The 23777-nt window shown below is 44.2% G+C and overlaps 1 protein-coding gene across 4 annotated transcripts in view; it reads left to right on the forward strand.

Annotated features, from left to right (window-relative positions):
- MTHFD1L (methylenetetrahydrofolate dehydrogenase (NADP+ dependent) 1 like) overlaps nt 1-23777 on the forward strand; it is a 185731-nt gene that overhangs the window by 44547 nt on the left and 117407 nt on the right. For 3 of the 4 annotated variants that reach the window (XM_034991006.1, XM_034991005.1, XM_034991007.1), the window contains 6 exons: nt 6869-7005; nt 8483-8529; nt 13193-13300; nt 14166-14240; nt 15693-15795; nt 20429-20505. In XM_034991006.1, coding sequence (XP_034846897.1) covers nt 6869-7005; nt 8483-8529; nt 13193-13300; nt 14166-14240; nt 15693-15795; nt 20429-20505 — 547 coding nt within the window. Of the gene's footprint in view, nt 1-1409; nt 3144-6868; nt 7006-8482; nt 8530-13192; nt 13301-14165; nt 14241-15692; nt 15796-20428; nt 20506-23777 lie in introns of those variants that run through there. The other variant, XM_034991008.1, reaches the window with a different exon arrangement.

The raw sequence follows: 23777 nt of genomic DNA on the forward strand, positions 1-23777 counted from the left end.
AGTGTGACCTGAGGGAACATCAGGAGACCATATAAATTCCTTTGTTGTCTTGAAATTTCATTGTGACTTAGTGATGATATATAGGCCAAGGCTTAAGGCACAAAAACCTGTTTGTTAACAGGCAGAGACATCTCTTACAACTGGACTCGTACTTAGCGCACTTGGTTAACTTTATTTTTACAGATATTATTATTAATGTAAACGCCTTGTTTCTTTTTCCGGTTATAAAGTCACACATCCTCATAAAGCCATTCCAAAATGCAGGAAAGTATCAACAAGGAAGTAAAACATCCCAAATCCTACCACCCGGAAGAAGGGGCTGGTAACCTTTGAGATCATCTTGACACAGGGAGTCTTTCATAAATGAGCTCATCTTCCCCACGCTGTTCTGTAAACAGTGTGGTTATTCAACAGTGTGTCGTGTACCTAGCTCACTCCGTGTGGGCCAGTGTAGAGCTGGCGATCATTTTGCATGACTGTGTATCATTCCACTGCTCCCATCCTAGATTCTGGCACAGGGGGCAGTAAAAATGCCTGGGATGCGGGTGGACTCCATGTCACACATCTTCCCAGCACCGTGAAGCCCCCGGGTGGCTCAGTGGCCGACAGGTCAGCATGTTTCTAATTCCTCAAGGATATTCAGGCCAAAAAATGATTTGAAAATACCATAAGGATGTGCCACGATTTATTTAGCCCACTCTCTGTTGATGGGCACTCAAATTGTTTCCCATGTTTGGCCACTATAAATGATGATAAAATCAACAGCCCTGTGTGTGCTCACTTGTATACTTGCCTAATGACCTCCTTAGGAAAAGTCCCTAGAGGTTTTAAATTCAGTGTTTTAAAACTATTTAAAATAAAGATAAAACTACAATCTATAATTTCACCTCCTTAATGGCCAAATAATTTCTTCATATTTCTTTCCCTCCCCTTCTCTCTTCTCTTTCTCCAGCTCCTCTGTCACTCTTTTGGAAGGATAGACAGCTAGGGCTCTCAGAGTCACTCAGTGCCTGTGGTTTTAAGGAATTTATACCATGCCTGTGGCTTAAATCTCCCTCAGGCTTTCAGGCTCACTACAGTTGGACTCCCAGTCCTACCGGGGTCCTTTCCAAGCTAGGACCCCACCCCTGATGTCTCCGTAACTGAGCTGCAGGAAAGCTCCATGTTGAGAGGAAAGGCTGGCCTCACCTACAGGAGCCCCCAGGGCCAGATCTGCGAAAGGAGCCAGCTGACTTGGGGAGTGGGTTGGGGGACCACTGGGTCCCAGGGTATGGAGCACACATGGAATCAGTGTTGCTTTTCTGGAATGTGCTTGATACAAGTTTATTTTCAGAAGTAAACTCTGGGACATTCAGAACTTCAAAAGTAAATTTAGTATTTTATCCACAAATTTGCTTCCCTTTTTCCAGGCCCTGAGTGATTTTGGTAGGTGGATTTGTTGGTTTTCTCCCCGTGCTTAAGGTGAGAAGATTTGAGGAAAACCCAGGAGGATGGGCTCTCCGTATACCAAGGAAGAATCAAGCAGTAATTTTTCATATGGAGTGGCTGTGATTTACTCTTTTGGGCACTTGTTAATACTGGAAATAAAAACAAATCTATACGTGGCCCTGCCCTTAGCTGGGAACACAGAAGTGGTATTTCTGAAACAGAAGCTCTGATGGTATTGTTATCGGATTCTTAACTTGAAGCCTACCCTCAAGGGCTGGCCGCATGCTGGAGAGTGACAGCTAGCCTGGTTTCCCAGGATTATGGCTGTGTGTCGGCCCATGCCCAGTAGAACATTGCTTCTTGTCCCACCCTGTCTCTTTGCTGGCATTGGTACGTGCATCTGAGCTGAAGAAGCCAGGTTGTCGTATTGTCGATAGAAATGAAGTGAAACTTCAATTCTCAAGTACAGATTTAACCCCAAGAGATAAACAGTTCTTTTTCTGAAATTGTGGTATATGTTCCTTTTAAAACAAAGATCTATGAAGGAACAAAAATTAAATTGTGTTCCTTTCAACTGCATCAGGAAAAAAAGCTGTGGGGGTAGGAATTTGAGACGTACCTGCATCTGCAGGAAAGCCTGAAGAGTTTTAGAAAATATATACCACACTGTGTAAACCACACAAACAACGAATGATGTATTTTTTAAGTGTGTAAGCTGCCTTTTTAATCTAACTTTTTAATAGCTGGATATTTGAGATCAGTTTAAAACACCAGACAGTCATTTTATTTATAATCTAAAATGAAAAGTTCATTTGCGATAAAGGCCGCCTCCATAGTTTTACTTTTGGTCACATCAGTTATGGAAAGTGACAATTGTCAAACCATTACACATGCTGTCCCTGCTTCTTCAGAAATAGAAAGGACCCCTCCATTAAATGGAGAATTATTTCCTTCTCCTGCAAGATTTTTTTTTATATTCTGGAAATAAGACTGGCTTACAGTATAAAATATTTAACATAATGAGAAGCAAAAAGGAGAAAACAAAATCTCTCATGACTCGGAAGTGTTAAAAATTTTTTATATTTCCTTCCAGGATTTTCTCTCTATATCTATCCTTTTTACACGTTGAGATCATGCTATAAATACCATTTGGTGTCCTGCTTTTATTTCTGAATACTGTAACATGAGTCTTTCCCCACGCTTTACTCAAGTAATTCTTCAGGAAACCTAAATAATATATTCGTGGTTGCACATTTGAACTTACGCATAAATGTGATTTAAATGTGTCAACAGTAGAAATAAAATATAAAACAATGGGATTTAAAAAAATCTTCTGTTAATAACCCAAATGCAGCACAGATTAATTCGCTTTAAAAGCTATTCTTCAAACTTCAGAATTTCTCATTCCGTCAGAATCATCTGTATTCCATCAGCTACACATCGCGTGGTATTTACACCTATACGTCACTGTATTTTCTTTGCCTGACAAAATGAAAAGTATTGGGACTTGTTCAGGGAAATATGCCAAAAGAATCTTAGGGGCTCTTGAGTTTTACATATTTTCCCAGTTACACTAATGAAAAGGAATTTGTTTGAGAACTTGCCTCGGAGTGCAGCTGTAGGGCATTGGATGTGTGTGTAGGCTCGGGCTCCGTTGGCCCTTCACCGATCTCTGTGCAGAAGTTTGTAGAACTTCTCTGAATTGCTCAGACAGAGCAGGTCAAAAAGAAGCCCAAATTTGTCTGTGAACAGACTGAATTTCACATTAAAGAGTAATTAAGGGCGCCTGGGTGGCTCAGTTGGTTAAGCGACTGCCTTCAGCTCAGGTCATGATCCCAGGGTCCATGGACTGAGCCCTGCATCGGGGTCCCTGCTCTGCGGGGAGCCTGCTTCTCCCTCTCCCACTCCCCCTGCTTGTGTTCCCTCTCTCGCTGTGTCTCTCTCTGTCAAATAAATAAATAAAATCTTTAAAAAAAAAAAAAGAGTAATTAAAATCATTCGCATCACTTTCTTTCATGTGTAGCATGCCAAATACCTCATTTGATTTTTTTTTTCTTTTAATATTCCTTTTGGTAAGTGTAAAAATAACCTTTACTGACTTTTTTAAGATTTTGTTTTTCTGCCTTGGAAAGCTATTTAAATATCCGTTGAGTTTTTTGCTACATGTATTTAGAAGAAACCACTGAGGATGGGGCCTTTGAACTGCTCACATCAGTCAAGTGCAATGGGAAACACAAGCCAGTGGACTATAAAGTTTGTTGTCAGGCATAAAAGCCTTTAAAAACTTCCCAGTCAGGAAGATACCTGGGATGAGTGATATATATTCACACGCTGCTTGAGCGTGTAGTTTTGGAGTGCCTGGTTAGACCCATGGCTCATGACAATGATACTGTTCTCGAGTCTAGATTTTGAGAACCATGCAGTTTTACCACTCTAATCTGCATAAGCAGTCTCTTTGACCTTGGAGTAAATGGTAAACTTCTTTTAGTATGTGTCTAAACTGTCACGGAGTACTTCAGTACATTGTTACTGTAGTCGACAGTAAACGTATTTGTCTTAGAAAAGACATCATTGCTTTGTCAAGCGTTTTTTGCTCACGTGTGCCTGGACAGGTGACAGAAATGCAATGAGAATAGGCATAGTCCTTCCCCTCAGCAAGCTTGTGGGCTGGTAGGCAGGACATCCATGTCAGGAAGCTCGTCATGATACCCTCAGAAAATTTACATAATAAATACACAATAAATGCTGTGGGACATAGAGAGGAGCAGATAAAGCTGCAGGGAGATGTTGAGGAAGAGAATGAACAAAAACCACAGTTCCCACTCCATAAACTCTAAGCTCTTATAGAAAAAAGAAATTAGGTTAACATGGTGCTCATTGTTTTCTGAATCAACTTGATAATTTGCAGTCAGAGTTAAGGATAGTGGGACAACAATTAATAAACCCAAGTCTGCAATCAAGTGTAGGAATGAGGTAAAATAAAATTTTCATTGTAGCTCTCCTTTTATTGCTCCCAATAAATACTTCCTGCTTTTTTGATTTTCTGAATTGTATTAGTTGGCAGGAAGCTAAGCGGTCCTGTGTTTCTAATTAAGAATTGGATGGTTAGCCGAAGTTTTGAGGAGGTCACTTCTGGGTGTGTCTGCTTTGGGCGGTCTCCAGCAGCTATGTTAGCCCATCCTTGGGAATGAAAATGTAATTCTTCATGTGACACACTGAAGCCAACCACCTATTCCTTTGCAGACAGTAAATGGTCAGTACGGTGCTTAATCTACCCTGTCTTTGATACCACACTTTTTTTCAGGCTGTCATAAGATTCTGATGCCTGTGGCTGACCAACTGCTTTTTTTCCTGTTGTACTAAGAAAATTCAAAGTTTACTCAAAGTGTAAACACTCACTTGTAACGGACTTCGTGATGACCAAGTGTCGTGTGGCTTGAGGAGTTTCGAGGTTGACTTCACCCAGCGAGTTCGGGTTGGCGCCCCAGCTCCCTACCGCCAGCCTTGTCCCTACTCGCAGTGATGGCTGCCGGGCCCTCACCTGGTGTCAGGCGTCTCTGCGTCACGTGATTCTGTGCGTACTTCCGTGGTTCCCTTCAGAGACTCCCCTGTCACACCCCTGCCTCACCCTCAAGGTTTCTCTCTCCTGCTCCTTCTGAGTTTCCTTTTGCTTTCTTCTGACCGTTCCTTACGAGAACATGTTCTGGACAGTTCTGTCCTTACCCCTCTTTGTACTGTGTTTACTCTCACTGAGGGACCTTTCCTGTTGCCATGCTTTAAATTGCTAATTAGTATGGTTAACAGCAGTTAGACACTTTCTATCCATACAAGTAACCTGGAATTTCTTCTGTTTCCATAGAAGTGACCTGGGGAAGTCCGGTGGCTTGCCTGGGTTTGACGGCCCCCTGTGCTGTTTACTGTTGCGCGGCCCCGGGCGAGTTACTGAACCTTCTCATTCCTCAGTTTCCTCATCAATCAAATGAGGATAAAAAAGAACCCAATAAATGTAAAGCACAGAGCCTCACATACTACCTACCCCAAACCTACCCTCAATTTTATCTGGCTAACGTTTATTCATTTGCCGGGTCTCAGCTTCGGTGTTACTTTCTCTCTGAAGACTTCCCTAATGCTCCAATCTCATCAGATCCTCCTGCCACGTGCTCTCGTAACACAGTCTCGTTGCCAAGTTTCTGTCCTATGTGTTTATCCCTTTCATTTTAATTGCCAGTGGATCTGTCCATATGTCCCATCAGCTGTACGCTCTAGGAGGGCAGTGATGGAGTCCAACTTGGACTTGCATCCCCTGGATCTAGGGGCCTGGCACATAGTAGTACTTAATAAATGCTTAATAAAAGAAGGATTGATTGTATTGCCATGGTGGGTCTGAGGTCGTTGGGGACGGGATGATGTATCTAAGGACGTTAGTTCATTGTGGTCACATCACTAGGTTTCGTAGGTCAAAAAAACTCTGATTATCAGTTTTGTTGTGATGGAGCATCCTGGACAACCTGATTCATGCCATCTAACTCACTGAGACCAAGTTGTAAGCCACAAGGACAGTTTTTAAATCTTGGAACACTGGTTAGAGTATGCTAAGGAACAGTTTTATGGGTCCTGACTTGGGAATATAATACACGCTGGTCCTCTTACTTGATGCCGTGATGGTGTAACTGTGGTGTGATGTTTGGTTTTGTAGGGTGTTGTGGTCAACAAGCTCCTCCAGAGTAGTTCTGCTCTCCTTAGTGTGCTGAGGAGTGTTGGGCAAATTCTTTCCCAATATTTGAGGGGCTGTTGGATGAGAAGGAATGGAGTTGAGTATGTCTGACTCCAGGAGATAGGAGCTGCTGGAATGCAGACGTCTCTTCTCTAGGACCAAAAAACTCTCTAACTGTAAAAACTATCTGGAAATGAATGGGCTGCCCTAGAGGTCATGAGCCTCCATCACTGTGTTGGAACATGGCAAAGACAAGCCCTGAACACTAATATCTAGAAGGAGATGGAAGAGTGGGGACGACGGGATGCCTTCCAATCCTGAGAATCTGGCCATGGATCACTGAGTAGGCCTTGTGCCCGCCCACATTGTGCTTCCAGTAAATGGCCCTAGAAGAGAGAATGAGACACAACATTGTCTTGATTACTTAAACCATTTGATGGATAATTCTATGCCATTTCTTGAAGCTGAGAATGTTATCACTGCTGAATAACTTTTCTTTTTTGATCTCTTGCTGAAGGTGTGTCTGTATCTTGGCTTTAGCGTAAGCGTGGCCTGTGTCATGTGGGTAGACTATAAAGGTCCATGAAAATTGAAACACTTAAGTGAATTTTGGGATGATGTGTTCTCTTCCAGTCTCCTCTGATTTGGTTCTGGTACCTTAGGTTGATTTTGCATAGGTTGTTCAGGAAATATTATGAAATTCACTTTTCCTCCTCTCCAAACCAGGATCACACCCACCCCTCTTGGGGAAGGGAAAAGCACAGTGACAGTTGGGCTCGTACAAGCAATGACTGCACACCTGAACATCAACTCCTTTGCCTGTCTCAGGCAGCCTTCTCAAGGACCAACTTTTGGAGTTAAAGGTATGTGATTTAACAACTGGTACATTTTTCAGAGCAAAATTTGGGGCAGAGAAAAGTTGTGAAAGAACATTATCAACAGATAGGGAGTTAAAACTTGTCGGAGGAACTGGTACATTTCATCCCCACGGGCACCCCCCCACACACACACTCAGTACGTGGTGGTCACCCCAAGGTGTTCCTCCCGCAGACGGGGCTGCAGTGCGGGGGGTTCAGCCGAGCCCCCCAGGAAGCCCATTTCCCTGGTTCCCTGGAGCAGTCGCTGGGCCCGTGCTCACCACTCCAGCCTTGGGCAGAAGCCTTCGATCTCATCAGGACCTTCTTTGCCAAGCCATTTTGCAATTCTGCCATTCATATTGGTGTTTTATCATCCCTGCCACAGAGAAAGGCCTTTCCCTCCAAACAGTTAAAGAGCCTTTCAGTTGGGCCTGAAGGCTCATCCTGTCAAAGCTGCTGTCAGGCCTGCCGAGCTCTGGAAACTGACTGGCCATGGCCAGAGATGTGGTGAAATTTCTGCCGTCTGTGCTGGGCCCACATCCGGCACCTTCACACTCACTACTCCTCCGCTGATTTATCGTGAGGTCATCCTTCAGCTCACATTACAATAGCATTTATTGCTGCGATTACTATTTGTTCTTGGCACTTTGTGGTTTTTAACAGGATAATATTTATGTTACTGTCACAGCTGTTAATAAGCCCTAGCTCATTAAATACTGATAACTCATAGGATATCATACATTATGCGGCGGAATGAGCACTAAACTCGGAGCAAGAAGGCTGTGGTTTAAATCGTGGCTGTGTCGTTTATCGCTGTGTGGCCATTAGCCAGTTGTCACCTCTCTTGAGCCACATCTGTGATCGCGCAAAATGGTTTATAGTATCTGGCTTACTGGGTTGTGAGGACCAAATGAGAGAGCATATAAAAAACATGGCACACTGTAAAAAGGACAAGACACGGAAGGTATCACTCTTGTTTAAAGAAAGCTCAATCTTTTTAATGTAGTAACTGAACTATTTCGAGCAATAGTCAGCATACCAAACCTTACATACTATTATCTAAAATCAATTGACTGAATTTTATAATGTGTTAGTCTGAGTTCACCAGATGGATCTTTCTGAACAAGGTTTTTTGGTACTTCAAGCACGTGCAATTTAGATAACACAGAGCTGCATAGATCTGAGAATAAATGAATAAAATAATCTCATGTTTGCTGTAATGACATTTGCTGTATTATTTTTACCTTTTTTTTTTTTTTTTTAAACCAAGAAACTGAAGTCCTTCCATTGCATAGTTGGACAGTCGGGACTTTTTTCCCCTTTTATTCTGCTTTGAAAGACAGTTAATGTTTTTTACTACCTGTTGTTTCATCTTGGGGGTGGCCTTCCTGCTGGGTTTGGGGAGCTGTGTCCCTCGGACCCCGTTCATCCTGTGTCGCTGTACTTGGTAAATGATTTCAATGGTACCTGCTCTATTGTTCAGGAGGCGCTGCAGGTGGCGGATACGCCCAGGTCATCCCCATGGAGGAGGTAAGATCTCAGCGAAAAACATGTCATGTGTCATTGTTTTCCCTTCCTGGAAACTTTTTTCTGGGCCCCATAAGCCCAGGCCCACAATCCTTTATCCTCTGTCCCAGAATCCTGAAGGCTCTGAAAACCAAAAACATTTGCATGACTTACAGTGGCGAAACCTGACATTTACTGTTACGAGCTATTTATGTCTATGGCATTTGGTATAAATATTCATATATTTTGCTGCAGATTTGATTAATAGATGCGGACCTAGACCCTGCTTCGGTGTATTATTAAAAAATTAGAGGTATATCACACTATGTTTCTAAATTACCAAAAATTCTGAATCCCAAACCCCACGTGACTTCAAGGCTTCTGGGTAAGACAGTGGAGACGTATCTCCTCCTCAGTCATCAGTTATACTACCCAATTCAGGAGGACTTGGACTCCTCCCTTGGGCAAAGTGAGACTCCAAAATAGTTCTGAAGAGGGGCGCCTGGGTGGCTCAGATGGTTAAGCGTCTGCCTTCGGCTCAGGTCATCATCCCAGGGTCCTGGGATCGAGCCCCACATTGGGCTCCCTGCTCACCAGGGAGCCTGCTTCTCCCTCTCCCTCTGCTGCTCCCCCTGCTTGTGCTCTGTCTGTCTTTCTGTCTCTCTCAAATGAATAAATTTTTAAAAAATCTTTATAGAAAACAAAACAAAATAGTTCCTAAGAAAAATGGGCAAGAAGGGCCAAAGGTGTCCATTCTTGTTTCTGTAAGAACTCCAACTCCCGCATAACCACCCCCTTGTGCCCTGCATCTGACCATCTATCCAGGTCTCATCACTTCTGCTCTCTGCACTGGCCTCTAAGTTCTGGTCCCAAGAAGTCTTCCCCAAACCCGAGTCTGAGCCGGTTGCTTTCCTGTTGAGTGTATTTCAGTAGTTACTCCATCACTGTCTGCAGTATAGCGAGGCAGGTCCTCATGTGCTGCTCCAGCCTATCCCTCCAGCCTCCTGTCTCAGGTCCCCACGAGCCACCCTCCCTCTCCCCACCTCGTCAGACTCCCTGCTGACTCCTGCCCTGTTGTCTCTTGATTCCAAGCTTGGAGCGTTCTTCCCTTCCTGTCCTGCCCTCCCTGCCCCAGCCTGTCCTTCTCTAAGTTTTGTTCTACCCCCCAGGTCCCCTCCTGTTCTGTTGCTCTCATCCGGTTCAGTGGGCCATGGTGAGTTAGCGGCCGTAGACCCAGCACTCAGCCCAGCGCCCAGCGCCCAGTAGAGGCTCACCAGGAAATGTCCGTTGGTTTCGTTGAATGAATAGGAAAGGTGTTTACCTGTGAAGGCCTGAGTGTCAGGGAAGCTACAGGGAAAATCTGGACACTTTTCAAGTACTGGGGGTGGGGTGAGAAAGAATAGTGCGGGGCATTGCCGAAAAGATAGCCCCGAGCCTCCCATCTGAAAGGCGGTGAGTAATATTCACAAGCCAGGACGACCCAGAGCCAGGAGGCCAGGTTGGGGATATGGAGTACAAGGAACATGCCCAGGGGAATGGCTCGAGAATTTCTGCGCAGATATTCAAAGGGCATTGGTGTCCTCCTGTCACATGGCATCAGCTGCATGGCTCAGACTGGGGGCAAACTTGAGGCATATGATAGTTGCAACTGCCTTATGATCATTAAATAAGCCAGAAACAATCAGGCAGTTTGTTCCTTGAGTTCCAAGACCTCCCGTATCTTCTTCATCTCTCTGTCCCCAGTTCTGAGCACAATGCCCGGCACTCAGACCACATTTGTTGACCGACTGCATGAATAGACAATGTGTACCAAAAGAACTTTAATAAATAATCATGGGGAAATGTTTGAATAAATTCCAGATGGGTTGAGGAATTGAAGGTGAAAATACTAAGACTTGAAGGGTGAGAAGGAGCCAGGGTTGTGCAGAATGGTGGGGGGGAAGTATCCCAGGGAGTGGCACCTGCTCGGGGGACAGCACTGAGGGGCAGGAAGGGGTTTGGTCTCTTCAGGGAACAAGAGGCCACCAGCATGTGTCCATGGGCCAGCAGGGGTGGAGGGAGTGAGGTATAGAAATGGACGGGGACCAGCTCTTCCAGGCTACGGAGTTCATGGCCGAGAGCCTGGATATTATTTGAATATCATGGTCCGCCATGGAAGGGATCTTGACAGAGTAATAATATTGATATAAACTGAGTTTTTTAAGAAGAGGGCTGGCTTCTGTGCAGAGAATAGACTGCTAGGAGTCCAGAGCAGATGCTAGGAGTCTAGTAAGGAGGCCCAGGGGTAAGATGGTGCTGTGGCATTGAGGACAGAGAAAGGATGGTAGTGATGTAAGACATGTTTGCTGGGTTTGCAGAATTAGATGTGGGGAGTTAGAAAGGGGGAGGGCATCCAAGATAGTGGGCTGAGCAACTCCATTTATTGAATTGGAGGATGGGGGGCAGCGCGGCTGGGTGGCTTAGTCAGCTAATTGTACCACTCTTGATCTTGGCTCAGGGTCATGAGTTCAAGCCCCCCATTGGCTCCACACTGGTCATGGAGCCTACTAAAAAAAAAAGGATCAGAAATGGAGGATGGGTCAGCGGGGAGTCTGCTTCTCCCTCTGACCCTTCCCCCTCTCAGGCTCTCTCACTCTCTCTCCCTCAAATAAAAAATAAAAAACCAAAATCTTTAGGACGCCTGGGTGGCTCAGTTGTTTAAGAAATGGAGGATGGGGTGGTAATGGCCATGTGGCTGGAGATGCAGGGGCAAAGGGGTTGTGGTCAGAAGAAGAAGAGAAGCCTGTTTGGGGCCAGTGGACACCCCAGTGGATATCAAATAGGCAGCAGGGAAGAAAAACAAGCCAGTTGTAACATGACGGAGGGATTCAATAGAAACATCAGAAGAGAAATATTAACTAGCCAATGATTGTTTATTTTCACTAATAATCAAATTAATCTACATTAAAACTTCTACCAGGTATTTGACTTACCAAATTGACAGAGTTGGATTTTTTTATAATAATAATAATAATTAATAATAATAAATTTTAGCAGTGAGAGATTGAAATATACTTTCATACACTGCTGGGAAGCAGATGTTGGTAAAGCTCTCCTGGAAGGCAAGTAAAAATATGTATCAAGTGCCTTAAAAACAGTATCATACCTTCTGGCCCAAATAAATCCATTCTTAGTTTATCCTGAGCAAAAACTGGCTGTGTGTGCAAAGATTTAATTTTAAGCTATTTTCACACAGCTTGTAGCATTAAAAAAAAAATGGGGAGACAATCTTAAATGTCTAATAATAGGATATCATATTAACTATATTTTGAAGACTATTTAATGATGTAAAAATGCTAGTAATATTAACACTAAGTATAAAAGTTAAGGTGTAAGGGCACCTGGGTGGCTCAGTCTGTTGAGTGACTGACTCTTGATCTCAGCTCAGGTCTTGATCTCATGGTTGTGAGTTCGAGCCCTGTCTTGGGCTCGCACTAGGTGTGGAACCTACTTAAGGAAAAAAAAAAAAAAGCCAAGGTGTAAACTCTTATGGTGTTATGATCTTGATATTAAAAATGACAAATTTTAGGGGCTCCTGGGTGGCTCAGTCGTTAAGCTTCTGCCTTCGGCTCAGGTCATGATCCTAGGGTCCTGGGATCGAGCCCCACATTGGGCTCCCTGCTCAGCAGGAAGCCTGCTTCTCCCTCTCCCACTCCCCCTGCTTGTGTTCCTTCTCTTGCTTTGTCTCTCTCAGTCAAATAAATAAATAAAATCTTTAAAAAAAAATGACAAATTTTATAAAATATACATATGTAATTTTTCATATTTTCTACTGATCATATACTTTATTTTATAAAATGAGGTTTTAACTGATCAGCTGGTGTTTCGGGGTGGTATTTCAATTCTTTCAAAAAGCAATTTTGGTGGTATTATCAAGGTCTTTTAACCACACTGCTGGAAATATATGGCTTATTAGCAACTAATTTAAAAATATTATTTGCATGTATTCTTTGTAATTGTAGCCTTCTTTGCAAAGGTGAAAATTTGGTAGCAATTTAAATGTCTGGACATAGGAGACTGAAAACTTTTGGTACATCTACTCTATTATACAGACCCTATGAACTGTAACTACATATAAACAAGATTATTACATTAAAATACGTAGTAATAAGTTCTTAAACAAAAAGTTACCAAATGTATTATAAGTATTCTGAGTCTACAAATAATTAACATGCATGCACATAAGACTGGAAGGAAAATAACAGAATAGAGTCTCGAGGGTGATACATGTTTTTTACTTCTCAGACTGTCATATTTTATATTATTCTATTGTTACTGTTTGTTTTATTCCCTGCCTCATTTTAAAGTATATCTGATATGACACCATTTTCTAAATCATAAAAACAATGCATGAAAAACAAGGGCCACAACATACTTTATATGAGGATCATTAAGGCCATCAGAACGTCTCACCCTTAACCCAAGAACGAAAGACGAAAGAATCTGTGGTGAGCCAGTCCGCTTAAGAGTTCTCTGGTGTCAAGTGGAAAACTCTGACATTGATTTTTTTATTTAGGCTGTTTTGTGGACTTAGCTCATTATAAGGGTATGTGTAATTAGTGCAATAGTTTATTTGTTCAGAAAGTCCCTGGAATTACTGCCGTGCTTGTCGGAGACAAGTAGAAAGATGTTTTCATGTCATTTATAGTTCAACCTTCACTTGACCGGGGACATCCACGCCATCACCGCTGCCAATAACCTGCTGGCCGCCGCTGTTGACACAAGGATTCTGCATGAAAACACTCAAACCAATAAGGTGAGGAAGTTTCCTTGTTGGCCCTTCTGGGCATCTTATCCTGGGATTTCTGGATTCTTAAGAAGTTCATGGGAAAGCTTTAGAGTCTGTAAACTGCCTGAAATTGTATTAAACATTTTGTGAACTCTCTATGTCCTTATTTCTTGGGGAGAAGATCCATACTTTTGGTCGGATTCTCAAATGAGTTTATGACCCCTGCCACGTTGTTGGGTGAATTATGTTGTGCGTTTTAAGGCAAATATTCTTTGAGACAGGACTTCAGTTTTAAAGGCAGTTGGTAGGCCAGTTCTCTTCATTCCGTCCAAAGGTCCAGTCTCTGCTCTGTACTAAGGGGATTGGAAAGATACCTTTTTAAGCCTGTAATGTAGCCATTCTAGATGTGCTGTGAAAGAGATTAGACCCCCTTGTTGGGCTTCAGGTGCATGCAGCTGATGTAAACACACACCTGATGGGGATAGAGTACAAGTGCTAATTCCTCATAGACATAGGACATGGATAAAAGTGGGACTTTCTGGCCTATTTACAAGGGTCCTGACTTCCTCCAATGAAAGTAATCCCTTGTGAGTTTTGGAAGCCAAAGACAGATAAATATTAATTTGATGGTTGTGAGGCTATGTAGATAAAGAAATATTTATATTTATGCAAAGTCTTTTGCAATGTTCCTTATTTCAGATCTAGTCAGATTTATTAAAAACGATAGAACTTAAGGCTACATTGCTTATATTAGCCAAGAATTTTAATAGGGTCTCTAATCTAAACAGTTTGGTTATAAATGTAATGAACTTTGTCATATCCTGTGAATTATCCAAGTTCATAGTTGGCTCTTAAGCTTATGTGGTATTTTATTTTTGTTTTGTGTTTTTAGGCGCTGTATAATCGACTTGTTCCTTCAGTGAATGGCGTCCGAGAGTTTTCAAGCATTCAGCTTGCTCGGCTGAAAGTAAGTTTGCAGTTAGTGGCTCTTCAACAAGAAAATAATCCTAGAGACAAATAAGAAAAATGATCAAAGCCAGCAGTTTCGAACGTGATTTGATTTTTCAGACACTCTTTGGGGAGTTACACTCTAGAGACAGAACAGTGTTAACAGAAGAGAACCCAAAGCCTCAGACCTGACTATGCCAAAGAGCAGGTGGACAAATTAGTTCCCCTCTAGAGGTCCTAGTTCCTTCAACTATAAACTGAGAGGACTGCTTGCAGATCTAGAGTACCGTAGTCAATGGACAAATCAAATTTCCGAGAGTTCTTCTCTTTCATGAATTTTCTTTGATTTCTAGGAAGTAAGATCTAGCCTCCGAAAATGTATCTCTGTGAGGTTTTATTGCAGGAAGATGCAAAGGTTGTACTAGTAGAAGCTGTCTTGATTCTCACCCATATTATCATTTCCTAGTTCTGTTCGTTGCTGTCCTACTTATCACATTGACTCCCCCCTTGCTCTTTTCAGAGACTAAAAACTAACTTTAATGGTATAATAAGTAGCAGCCACTGATGAGTGATAATTGGTTTTAAAAACTCATCCCCCTGGGTGCCTGGGTGGCTCAGTCGTTAAGCGTCTGCCTTTGGCTCAGGTCATGATCCCAGGGTCCTGGGATCGAGTCCCACATCGGGCTCCCTGCTCGGCGGGAAGCCTGCTTCTCCCTCTCCCACTCCCCCTGCTTGTGTTCCTGCTCTCGCTATCTCTCTCTCTGTCAAAAAAAAAAAAAAAAAAAAAAAAAACCTCACCCCCCCCTGCTTCTTCCTGAACCACGTTTGGTTTGTTTGAGAATACTGTACAATATACCAACCTCAGCAATCACAACATACATCATTTCTGTTGGCATTTGTATTTTCAGGTTACTTTCTTACACTTCATTATGAACTTTCTTAGAATGTTTCCTTTACAGAAAGAGATGCACTGAGAGTTTTAATCCTTTTTTTTTCCCCCACAGTGAATTAGAGATAACTTGTTTTAAAAAAAAAATAGGTATCAACTTGGCCTGAGTTATTGGTATTTATGTTTCAAAGAAGAGCTAATGAGCTGGAACATCAATTATGTGGACAGCAGTCGATGTCCCTTCTGAGTAGAGCACGTGTGACCACGTCGTAGCACAGTCCCGAGAGTCTCTGTGTCCTAGCAACCATACCTCATTTTCATGTCATTTTAGGGTATATTGCAAATATCCATGTCCTCCATTTCAGGGATATTTGGGCATCTGTTTAGGAATTGGCCTAATCTACAATTTACTCAAAGTTCAGTGTAGTTTTGGTGTTTTGTTTTGTTTTTGGTTTGGTTTGGTTTTTAGTTCAGTGTAGTTTTAAAAAGACTTTCCAGTCATGGAAGAAATAAAATAAGAGGGATAATTTGGGTTACATTTTGCTTTCTCTTCCTCACATTTTTTCCCCTCTTCATCGTTAGAAACTGGGAATAAATAAGACCGATCCAAACGCACTGACGGAAGAGGAAATGGGTAAATTCGCCCGTCTCAACATCGACCCCTCCACCATCACGTGGCAGAGAGGTGGGTGCTGGCTGCGGGTCGGGATGACATTTATTCATCACTTTCCCAAGCGCCCGGTTTCATTTCTTCCCCTCGAGCTCCCAGCCTGGGATCTGGAATCCCGCCATGGGCCTCAAGCACTGCTCTCCCCTCAGCCTCACCTCCTGCTGTGGAGGCAACGTCACTGCCCATCTTGCCCCAGCTGCCCCGCCTGGCTCTGTCCCATTCACTCACCCTGACACGCATCCAAGGAAGATGACTTAGTTTTCTCCTCCGTGGCTAGGAGCGCGTGACGATGCTCAGAGTGTCTCGGGTGGGTTAGGAGGTGGCCTGGGTTCCTGACCCTTCTGTCTGTTCTCAGACCTGCCCACTTGCTTTCCTCCTTTCTGCCCGCTTCCAGAACCTTTTTTATCAGATGCCTGATGGATTGCAGTTACTTTGTAATAGAAGTTCTTGTGAGCACTGCCATCTCCCACTTCAGTAGGTTTATAACGTAGAGATGTTGTTCTGTCACCTCTTTGCTCAGAAGCCCCCAGTGTGTTGATAAGATCCTGTGTGGGGCACAAGGGCCACCACAAAACTTGTCCGGAAGCACCACCGCGGTGTGGCCCCAGGGGCTTTTCCTCCCTGTCTGCTTTCCAGACAGCTGGGCCTAGCCTCGTCCTTCCACCTGTCCTCCCACCGGACACAGCCCGGGTCCACCCCATCATGAAGCTTCCCTTCTGAGAATCCACTTCACCAGTTCATTAAGAACTTAGTGTTTTCCCGCAAGCCGTGAGGTGGAGAGACAAAGGCCAGAGACGGAGTCTTGGCTCCACCATGTATGAGCTGTGCAGCTTTTAATGAACGACTTACTCTGTCTTCTCATCTGTAAAATGGAGTAATAATTACCAGCGTCTGCCTTGCGTGGCCTCCCTGTAGCACAGAGTGCTTTGCAAATTCGCTGGCGCTGCCCAAGCCATCAGTAGGTGCCACCGAGGGAGTAGTTGCAGGAGGGGGTTTTCTGAGTGTGGGTCTCCCAAACTGAAGGAGAGTAACATCATTTTGGAAACTCAAAAACAATGTTTCATTTAGGTCCATAGGTTTTAGATCCTACCAGCTTCATTTTTAAGTAGCATGTTCCATTTAGTTGGCTCTTTGTTGTGATGGTAATTTTAAATGGATCTAGAATATTCCTTTGTGGATGAACCACAATTTCCTCTGCTATTTAACAGACATACATTAATTGTAGTAATGGATATGAACATTATCAGCATCTTATTGGGAAGCCTACTGACTTTTTTAAATAACGGAGTGGCCACTTTTATCTTTTTAAAATTTTTTAAAATTATTTATTTATTTATTTATTATTAGAGAGAGAACCAGTAGGGAGAGAGGGAGAGGGAGAGGGAGAAGCAGACTCCCCACTGAGCAGGGAGCCCAATGTGGGTGATCCCAGGACCCCAGGATCGTGACCTGAGCTGAAGGCAGATGCTTAACCAACTGAGCCAGCCAGGCGCCCCTGGAAGTGACAACTTTTAAAAAGTTATTCCAGATAAATACTAGAATTATATGATTGTTTATGGCATGAAAGTGAAGAAAATGTTATTGGTGTAGACAGGCAACCTGGATTGGAGGAGTTTAGAATGACATTTGCTAAGTAGTTTGGCTCTCACTCTCAAGAATTAATATAAAAAAATGGAACTCTTTATCATGTGAATTGAGGACATTTAATGTAGGGTCTTTTTCCTTTTTTTTTTAAGGCAGTATGAGATTTGACCTAGAAATAGTGTAACCCTTGTGATGAGGTTAGGTCCTTATATGATTTGGTAACTAGGGGGGACGCTCAGGGACAGCGTGGTGCTGAACACCTCCTCTCAGAGTATATGAATGGTGTGTATTTATGTAATGGCCACCCTTTCTGTCTCTGTAAGAAATGTAACTGGTGGTTCTTTCATCCTGTGCCTGCTATCAGACTATCAGTAGCTTATATAAGACCTCACTGGGGTGCCTGGGTGGCTCAGATGGTTAGGCGTCTGCCTTCGGCTCAGGTCATGATCCCAGGGTCCTGGGGTCGAGTCCCACATCGGGCTCCCTGCTCCTTGGGAGCCTGCTTCTCCCTCTGCCTCTCTCTCTCTCTGTCTCTCATGAATAAATAAATAAAATCTTTAAAAAAAAAAAAAAAAAGACCTCACTGCCTGGCAACCACGTGGGACCAGAGCCCATAGACTATTCCAGAAACAATTAACATAGAAAGAAGGAACAGTAGCCATCGAGTCATTTTGCGGTTCCTAGAGGAGCATGAGCCCCTGCCTGTCTGAGCACCGTCCCAACCCCAGCCTTCCCTTCCCCCTGTCTCATTGGTTCATCCACCTCCAGGCCATTAGCCAAGGTCCCGCAAGCCTCAGTCACCCTCAGTGAGGTGACATCAGTGACTGGTTCCCAGCACTGCCCGGACAGTCTTGCAGGGAATCATGACAGTTCTTCCACCGAAGCCAAAACAGCGGCCCTGCCCCTGACGGAGTACCTTGTACCGCCCAGAACCTGAACCTCTATTGTTGTTCAGGAAGCTGCTAGGCGTGCCCTGGGTGTTCCTCAAGACCCGGGCAGCATGGTAGTGCCCAAGGCCCCCTTCAGACCCACACTCCCTTGCACCTTCCTCATCTCCCCTGTGCGAGTCAACGCCTCCGATCAGAGATTGACGTCTTGTCATCTTTGCATCCCTGTCCAGCTTGCATGGGACCTGCCACAAAATTGGCCCTCAGTAACTATTCCTGGAATGAATATGTGCATTTCGCATTCCACCTTTAGGTCTATCATTGAGAGGCCAGGAATTAAGCATCACTAACTTAGGGTTCCTTTCTGGCATCTATGTTGTGTGTAGGAATTTAATTTTCATGCCTCTTCCGTAGCCCTGACACACCCACATGCCTCCCCCCAACGAACATCCGAAGCCCGCTGGACTGTGAGGCGCCCCACTCTGCCAGGACCCCACTAAATGCACACGCGGGCTTCCGATGCCCGTGCTTCGGGCGGATCCTGCCAGCCTTTTTTATTTTTTTCTTTTTGGTTTGTTTGTGTTCTCTTTGCTAAATAACAGCAGCTGCTTTTCCATTGCAAACATCATACCCATCTTATGCCAAGATTGTGTACCCCGCACATAAGAGTGGGAAGTGTTTTTATGGTGACTGCTCCATGGGTCTTGGGAATAAGTACTAGCTAGTGAGAGTTTTGGAAAGTGTTCCTTTCTCTGTATAGACTCTGCTTGGACCTTAAAATCATCAAGGCTTCTGTGTGTTTGATGCGTGATGTTTGGATGTGCGCTTGAGTGTGTTAGCGTGTCTGAGTGCGTGCGGGAGAGAGGGCGTGTTGTATGGGGAGTGGGACCAGCTGAGTCAGGGAACAATGGGTGGGCGAGGTGGGCAGGCCAGCTGGTGCTTCGTGTGTGAAAGAAAAGGTTAACATTTTTCATCCTACAGATGCTCTCAGTCCCAAAATGCAGAATTCTTGTCATCATTTTTGCCAGTGCTGTATAATGCGTTTAGGAAATTGGCTCTAAGTGTCAGGGTGGGAGCTTGTTGTTTGAAGCTACATGAATTATTAGTGAAACCTACGTCCTTCTCACTGATTTCCTGCCATCGTAATTTCGGTTTTCACTCAACAAACCTAGTCTTTACAAACAAATACAAATCAGTGCAGTTCAGACCAACCAGTGAAAGCCATACAAAGAATTAGTGCCTGCTTTGATCAGAATTGACTTCTCCCCCCCACCCCCCCACATTACTACTTTATTTATTGTATTGGGGTAAAATGTACGTATCATGACATTTTAACCATTGATGAGTGTGCAGTCCGTGGCATTAAATACGTTCACAAGGCTTATGGCGGTTGCTATACCATCCCCAGTGTCTATACCCGAAACCTTTCATCATCCCCAAGAAAAACTATGTACCCATTAAACAGTAACTCCCCACTCCCCCTCAGCCCCTGATAACCACTGTTCCACTCTCTCTCTGAATTTGGTAGTTCATCTAAGTGGGATCATACGACATTTGTCCTTCTCCATCTGGCTTATTCCACTATGCATAATATTTTCAATGTCTGTCCGTGTTGTTGTTCATTCCCTTGGTTTTGGCTGTGTAATTTCTACAGACCACATTTTGTTTATCTGTTCACCTATTGGTGGACGCTTGGTTGTCCCACCTTTGGGTGCTGGGAATAATGCTGCAGTGAACATGAATGCTCAAAGACGTGTTCAAGTCCCTGCTTTTGGTTCTGTTGGTTATATACCTAGGAGTGTCATTGCTGGATCTTAACAGTTGTTCAGTGTTTAACCCTTTCAGAAACGAATTGGCTTCTTCTTGTGACTCAGGTTCAATGTAAAATGTGACCACTCCAGAAATGGTTTTCCTTTACTACCTAGTCAAAAAATGGCACCCCACGCTGACACACTCTATCATATCACTGCCTTTATTTTCTTGCGGCACTTACCCCGGACTGATATTTTCTTGTTTATTCGATCCCTCTCTATGTCTGTTCACTGGAATGTCAGCTGCAGCATAGCCAGACCTTGTCTCTTGATCCCCACTGCCTCCTTGGCACTCAAAACAGCTCTAGACACATGGAGGCAGCCAGTCCATACTTGTGGATTGAAGACACTTTTTCTCTTTTTCAGTATTGGATACAAATGACCGATTTCTACGAAAAATAACGATTGGGCAGGCACCCACAGAGAAGGGGTATTCCCGGCAGGTATGTGACATTTCTTCATGGGAATGGCTTTGTTCTTGCTAGCATTGGTTTATACCAACCCTGAAGCTGGTTCTCTGCTTCTCTCTTCTCGGTCGTCCACCTGCAGTGGCCAGTGGGTTTCTCATCATTTCAAGGTGTTGCTTCCCATCCCTCAGCAGGACTGGGAGAGGATCAGGAGGCAGGAAGGCCATGGTATTTTCTTACCATCCTTTTCCTGGGTGACTTTAGTTGTAGTTCTGGGAAGAACCACTCAGGGTGTCTTTTGAATATAAATTTTTACATATTTTATTGCAAATCCACCAAGTTAATACTACATCTGCTTAACAGCTGAAAAAAGAAAATCTCAGGGACACCTGGGTGGCTCAGTTGGTTAAGCGGCTGCCTTTGGTTCGGGTCATGATCTCAAGGTCCTGGGATCGAGCCCCGTGTTGGGCTCCTTGCTCAGTGGGGAACCTGCTTCTCCCTCTCCCTCTGTCTGCTGCTCCCCCTGCTTGTGCTCTCTCTGTGTCAAATAAAGAAAATCTTAAAAAAAAAAAAAAAAGAAAATCTCAAACACATTACTCAAGTCTCATAAACCAAAGAATAAACACCCCATTATTTAATAGCCTGAAGTGTTTTTAAGGATTATATCTTATTACCCAAATGCAGAAAATGCAGAAGGTAAATTATGATGCTCACCTTCATTTCATGTGGAGAAGGATGCTTAGGGAACATAAAATCATTCTGTGATTTTTCAATCAGGTCCAACAAGCCTCTAGATTATAATAAACCTTATATTTTAAGATGGTATTAGATTTATGGCCTTTACGTTGTCAAATTTTTATTAGTGAAAAAATAATCACTTTTACTATAATATTCAGTTCTCATACCTAATAGACTTTTGGACCATTGGAAATTTTGAATTAAGCAGCGAATATGAGAACTGAATCAAGACAAACTAAGCCCATGTACCTTCCCTCCCTGCTCCTCTGTATCCTGGAACTTGGACCCATGAACTGATTTCCAACAGTTAGTCCAAATCCATGCTAGAAAACCAGAATCATTGCCATATAATTTCGGGAAGCTTCTGAAAGCTGGGAAGATGGAGTTGGATTCGTGGAGGAAAGCACAGCCCCAAACATGATGGGAGTGTTCTAGGGGTCTCTACATTCAAAGGCAAGAGATGTCCTACTTCTGAGTTAGAGTGGGCCCGCACATCCTTCAGCGTCAGTGGATGGGGACAGCTCCCGAGAGGGAAACAGGCACCGTTCCGTGACCCCTATGCTGGGCTGCAGCACGGGAACCTGAGTGTGGTCCTGAGGCCCGTGCCTCAGTGTACCGCCCAGCCCGGGGACCCCTCACGTCCCAGTCACAGACTTGCATGTGTACTGTGCCTCCTATAGGCAGTGAAAAGCATCTTTCTCAAAGGAAAGCAGTATATTGTGGCACTTTTTTTTTTTTTTAAGATTGATTGATTTATTCGAGAGAGAGCACGAACAGGAGGGGCAGAGGAAAAGGAAGAGAGAATTTCAGGCAGCTCCCACTGAGCCTGGAGCCTGACGTGGGGCTTGATCTCACCACCCTGAGATCACGACTGAGCCAAAACCAAGAGTTGGACGCTCAACCGACTGTGCCACCCAGGTGCCCCGATTGCAGCACTTTTTTTAAGGAAAGGGCAACCTTTTCTCACCTCGTGGATGGCATCCGAAGGACTAGCCATGTCCCTGTGAGTGTGCACAGGCCTGGTAGTGGAACATCGGCGAGTCCTGGGTCCTGCCCTCTCTGATCTCTGCAGGTAAGCTGGGGTCGTCAGAAATCAGGGTCACTGACAGGTAAAAATGAGGATCAAAGCCAGGCATCACCAGCGTCAAAAGTAAACGTGCATCACGAAACGTGACACCAAAGCCAGCAAAGGGACGCTCACGATGGCCAAGGAAAACAATATGGCAAGTCCTGTGGGAGGAGTCTTTACAAAGAATACCATCGGTATCCTCAGAAGACTGAGAGAGCCTTCATACAAGGAAAAATGCCTGCTGTGAAAAAAGAGATGAAAATCTTGGAAGGAAAACCATGATGTGAAAATAAAAATCGAGTTCGTGGACTGGATAAGAGAATAAGCCTTAAGTGAATTAGAGAGGGCAGGGCAAGCCTAGGAATTCTGTCTGAACACGGTACCAAAGGGAAAGCTGTAAGTGTAAAGAAAAAGATGGAAGACACGGGAAACCCATCAAGAAGTTCTAATATGCATCGCATAGGAGGTCCAGGTGAGAGCAAGAGAAGGGAGGGAAGAATGTGTTCAGGGAAATAATAGAAAGCAAATGCACCGGCTTGATGGAAAACATGAATTTGCACATTTGAGACTCTGACAAGGGCCACGCAGGATGAGTGTAACACTCACACCAACACTAAGGGTACAACAAAATTCCGAAGAGCTGCCGCAGACAAAGAAGTCCTGGCTGGTCCCTCAGGAGCGAGCCCCGGGTGGGCATCAGAGTGCTCACCGGCAGCACTCAATGCGAAGTGGCCCTGGGAAATGGATTCCGACTCCTGAAGGAAAAGGAGTTTTCAGACTCCTTGAGGAGAAGAAAAGCAACAACAGTCGGGCGTGCTGAGTAGAAGATGCAAAAGCATCCGGACAAGTCAGACACGTCAGCGACCGCTGCAGGTGTGGACGTCACGGACATGAAATGCAGAGCCCCGAAAAAAGAGACCACTTTGACATCGTAAAAAGTTAAGCTCTTGAACATGAGAAGTGGACACATACAAAAACATCAAAAGACCAGCAACAGAGTGGGAGGGAATGTTTGCATTGGCTATAACGGAGGAGTAATACACCAGACTTAAAAAGAGCTTCCACGATGTGCTACTCACATACTCTGCTCCCGGTGCGGCCTTCACTGCTCACCTTTGCCGCCGGGGCTGCCTGGGGGCGCCTGGGGGGCTCAGGCGGTGGGGCATCTGCCTTTGGCTGGGGTCATGATCTCAGGGTCCTGGATGGAGCCCCGCATCGGCCCCGCTCAGCGGGGAGTCTGCTGCTCCCTCTCCCTCTGCCCCTCCTCCTGCTCGTGCACATGCTCTCTGTAATAAATAAAATCTTAAAAAAGCAAAAAACCGGGACTGCGTGTCCCACAACTCCCTCTTTCCTTTGCCTGCGCTCTTTCTCTTGCATATTTTCTGCCTCTCCCTCCTCAAACGTGAGTTTTATAAGGGCAGGGGTTGTATTGTCAGAGCTGCGAACTTTGTTATAGAGCAGCATAGGTATTCAATAATTGCTAAATAAATGCATAGAATAA

The sequence above is a fragment of the Mirounga leonina genome, unplaced genomic scaffold (genome assembly GCF_011800145.1).
Source record: "Mirounga leonina isolate KUSES-001 unplaced genomic scaffold, KU_Mleo_1.0 Mir_53, whole genome shotgun sequence".
Taxonomy (NCBI): domain Eukaryota; kingdom Metazoa; phylum Chordata; class Mammalia; order Carnivora; family Phocidae; genus Mirounga; species Mirounga leonina.